General features: G+C 40.5%; 1 protein-coding gene across 1 annotated transcript; it reads left to right on the top strand.

The window, feature by feature from the left end:
• The first annotated feature begins 721 nt into the window (after positions 1–721).
• MGP (matrix Gla protein) lies at positions 722–3,956 on the top strand. Its single transcript, XM_082352614.1, has 4 exons — positions 722–869; positions 2,321–2,353; positions 3,094–3,169; positions 3,580–3,956. Exons 1-4 carry the CDS (start codon positions 809–811, stop codon positions 3,719–3,721), a joined length of 312 nt encoding a protein of 103 aa, XP_082208740.1. The 5' UTR covers positions 722–808; the 3' UTR covers positions 3,722–3,956.
• The last annotated feature ends 342 nt before the right edge of the window (positions 3,957–4,298 follow it).

Genomic DNA, 4,298 nt, shown 5'->3' with positions numbered 1-4,298 from the left:
AGTTCATTATCAAGACAGTGCCTTCAGAAAATGCAAGATGGGTACCTTCATATCCTTGCTGCACTTTAGATGAGTGATATCCAGCCTGAGAGAGCATCAGGGCACAGGTGTGAGCTCAACTCACAAAACTGGATGGGCAAGTTGCTACGGAGCCAACTGAGGAAACAGAACTCAGGGGGTCCCTGGCCATCTCTGACCTGAGCACCTGGAAAAATGCATCAGGCTATATCATCAGGTGAACACCCAATTGGTTAGGATTAATAGTTCAGCCCTACTGGAAAAATAATTCTAAATTAGTGCCAGTATAGGAAGTAAAGTCCTTTCTCCCCCAGAACCTCTCATCCATCCATCAGGGGAGCAAACAGAACACTATGGCTCTGTTTATGGACCAGACCTGAAAGACCCAAAGTCAGAGCCAAGAGGGCAGACCAGAGAAGGAATTAGAAAGGCAAACATGTGTTTGTGGCAACTCCCTTCTCCGTGGACCTGTGCCAGCTCTGACCCAGACATAGGGTGGCCACAACTTGTGTACCAGGGCAGCAGCTGCTGTAGCACAGTCGGGTCCAGAAGTGAGGGAAAACTGTTCACCCGGAGTAGATAATATCCGTAAGGAATGAATATTTGGGAAAAGTCCCAGTGCTAGTTGAGTGCCAACAAGTCCCCACCTTCTCCGGCCCCCTCCCGCTGGCTCCTCCCCTTTCAGCTGCTCTGATTCTTATAAAAACTCCACAGCCTTTCACCAGCAGCCTGTAGGAGCCTCTCTCTCCACCACTGCTGCACAAGACAGTGAGAGTGACCCGGAGACACCATGAAGAGCCTTCTCCTTCTCTCCATCCTGGCTGCCTTGGCTGTGGCAGCTCTGTGTTATGGTGAGAACTTTCTCCTGCCGTTTCTTTGTTTTTTTCTTTTCTGCCTCTGACTTCAGTTTACATGGATTTTTCCTCTCCCTCCTCCTCTTCTTCCCCCTTTCTCTATTATAATCTTAGAGGACCATGAATTTAACATTTCCCAAGCCCTTTGAACACTGATCTGTTCCATCAAGTCTTTTTTATATCCTCAATATCCAGACTATTGTAAGTAACTTAGCAGGCAAGTTCTTTCTATGGTAAGTCACTCTATACTTGGAAATTCTGCTGTTTCAGAAAGAAGATATCAACTTCCCAGCCCCTAAGCTCTCATTTTTTAAGGATGTTTGTTTAGACTTTGATAACAGTTGGTTAAGGGTATTGGTTGAATCACTCCCCTTTAAGAGATTCAGTTTTCACATGAAGTTTTATGTATACCTCTCTCTAAGAGCAAGACAGTCTCCCGAACTTCCGATATTTCTTCAGTGAATGAATTGAAAAATAAAGTTTTACACTTAAAGAACCTCAGAGAAAAATCGAGTTCTTAGTTTCTATTGTTAAAAGACAAATCTTGCTTGGTTTCTATGTGTTGTTAAATATATCTGTGTCTGTTCAAAGCTAATGAAAGGAAATCTGAAGCAAAATTATTTTTAGATCATTCAGTCTTATGCTTCAATTATCTGGATATTCCAGGTATTCTTGAGCTAAATTATATTAATAACCATCTGTATTTTGCTTCTTACTCTTGAAATTATTCACCAGTTTTCTGTGTCAGAAGATTTGGTTTCTTCACCTTCTTTTTGACTTTTCAAGCATATTCACTTGCTTACAAACATGAGCTTCTTATTGCCAGATTTACCTGCTGTGCCCAGGAGGGTGGTAGAAAGAAGAGAACTGTTGCTTTGGCATCGTCTAAGGTTCTTTCTCTGAACTGGCATTGTTCCCAGTGTGAGATGTCAGCTGAAGCCAGTGGTTTCTGTGGCTGTCAATTTCACACAGGTTCTTAAGAGGCTTTCAGAACCTCCTAGAAACTTGTCTTGGGAAAGCCAAGCTGAGCCATCTGCCCAGCCTGCCTGGAGAGACTTTCCTGCTTTCTAGGCCCTTTGTCCCTTCCTTGGCCCTGCTCTCAGACAGGCCCCAAATTAATCAAGGAAGGCTCTCTGGAGCCTTGTGTGCAGCGCTTAAATTGTCTTATTTCTCGAGACTAAAGACTTCATAGCCCTTGGGAAATTTTAGGCAATACCACGGCCACCAGCTCCTTCAACACCGGAAAAACTAAAGAGTAGAGTAATCCCAACAAGGACAGAGCTAGAGAAACAACTTATAAATCCTAAATGCCTCAAATTTGTAATAACCACACTGCTAAATATATTTCTCCCATCTTTTTGGCTCTTCCCTCCCCTTCCTTCCCTATATTTAGACTGTTGCGGTGCGTGAAAGGTAACAATAAAATGGGTCTTTTTTTTAAATTCCAGAATCTTATGAAAGCATGGAATCCTATGAAATCAGTAAGTGAATATTTGACTTCCTTATTGAAATCTCATGTATTGAAGAATCTCTCCCAATTCTTAAATAGACAAAAAGGTAATATATTTAACAGGGAGGGAAAAGAGGGTCTCTTTTGGAAAACTAAAGTAAATTTAAAAATTCAACTATAAAAAAATCACCAGATGAGCAATTTTTTAAGTTTGAAATAGTGTAAGATGGCAAGTATACTTTCAACATACTTAGAAGCCATAAAATCTCATTTGGGGATTTTAAGTCGGTACCACATCAACCACACAGATGGAAAACAAGGAGTAATGACAAATGACAAAGTACAGAATTGGAGGCCGAGTCCGCTGGGAGACCACAGGCATCAGCAGTTGGATGTTATCAAATATCAACTTATAAAGACTGAGTATAGGAATAAATAGCATATCACTCTCATCTTTAATTTGTTCATTATTTTTATGATGTTTAAACTGTTCATTTACTGGAAATCTAAAATTATGCTTAACAAGGCCTCAGGACAGAGAGAATTTCTCCTCACAGGAATAAAAAACACACTGAGTAGGAATACCAAAATCGGGTATTTGATCAGGCAGTTTATGAAATCTGCTTTATCTACCCATTTAATTTTCGCAGATCTCTAGTTACAAGAAATGCAAGAATGAATGAGCTTTCAAATATGTTTGTGTCAGAGAATATTCATGGAAATATTTTCAACGATTGTTTCCCTAAAACTGCACTTATTTTCTGTTTTAAGATCCCTTCATTAACAGGAGAAATGCTAATATCTTTATATCCCCGCAACAGAGATGGAGGGTGAAAGCCCAGGAGAGGTAGGTGACACAACTTGATGGGGGAGGTCATCTTTCCCAGATCTGAATGGAGTGAGAAATGGGTTTTTCTCCATCATATATATTATTTCTAATTATATTCCCAAATCAAAGAATTTAAAAACAATGTACAGAAAACAACTGAATTTCTAGAAGACTATTTTGTGAAAGGCCCAGAAAGGAGAGGGAGGGAGGAGGAAAAGGAGGACAGAAAGAAAATTTCTATTTTCATTAAAAAAGAAAATCCCTGTTCCACCTTTCCTCCCTGTTCTACAAGTATCTCTTCATATTGGGTGATGAATGAGATCTCTCTACGATATTTTCTTATTCTTTTTTTTTTTTCTTTTCCTTTTTCTCATTTCTCCACTTTCTTTATGCCTCTCAATTCGGGCCTCTTTTTTTTCACTTTCTAGAATCCGCGAACACAGCAAACCTGCATATGAGATCAACAGGGAAGCTTGTGATGACTTCAAACTTTGCGAACGCTATGCCATGCTTTATGGATACAATGCTGCTTACAATCATTATTTCCGGCAGCGCCCAGGGGCCAAATGAGATTGGAAAAAGTTTCTTTCCAGAGCCTGGTGCCTGGTTTTGTATTCCCTTGCAGTAGCATCACTGAACTATATAGACACATACGAATTGCTTAATTGTTCCTTAAATGTTCTTGTCTGGCTGCACTCCTCTTTCCTGCCCCCAGTTGAAAAGCAATGAAAGTGCAGTGGAGTGAAGGTCAAAGGGAAGTTAAGATGTGTGATTATTCCATAATAAACTTCTGGTTGGATACTTACATTTTGTGAGTCTGATTTCTTCTGGGAAAATGCTGAAATAGTTCAATCAAGGCCCACCTAGCCCAGAACAGTAGATTCTGATAATCGTGTTCTAATGTTGATTAGAAGCATAAGTGCATAGGAAGAACAAATCTTAGAAGGCACTCACTCACCCATAACTTGTCTAGACTCTCTCTACCTTGGGATCAGTGAATCACTGCTTCCTATTATATGTTTTCCAGGATTTTCAAACATCATAGATGATCAGTCATATGATTTTCCTGCTCCCAAACTTTTTTCCTTGGCCACCGTGCAGCATGTGGGATCTTAGCTCCTCCACCAGGGATTGAACCCGCGCCCCT

The sequence above is a fragment of the Balaenoptera borealis genome (assembly GCF_965194805.1).
Source record: "Balaenoptera borealis genome assembly, chromosome: 13".
NCBI lineage: Eukaryota > Metazoa > Chordata > Mammalia > Artiodactyla > Balaenopteridae > Balaenoptera > Balaenoptera borealis.
Note: the sequence above shows the minus strand (reverse complement) of the source record. Positions and strands in the feature narration are given on the sequence as shown.

What these genes read in the sequence shown, in the direction of transcription:
- MGP (XM_082352614.1), top strand. Translation starts at nt 809, where the DNA reads ATGAAGAGCCTTCTCCTTCTCTCCATCCTGGCTGCCTTGGCTGTGGCA. An exon ending in TGTGGCAGCTCTGTGTTATG is followed by an intron (nt 870 to 2,320) that starts GTGAGAACTTTC and finishes TTTAAATTCCAG; the next exon opens with AATCTTATGAAAGCATGGAA. An exon ending in CATGGAATCCTATGAAATCA is followed by an intron (nt 2,354 to 3,093) that starts GTAAGTGAATAT and finishes TTCTGTTTTAAG; the next exon opens with ATCCCTTCATTAACAGGAGA.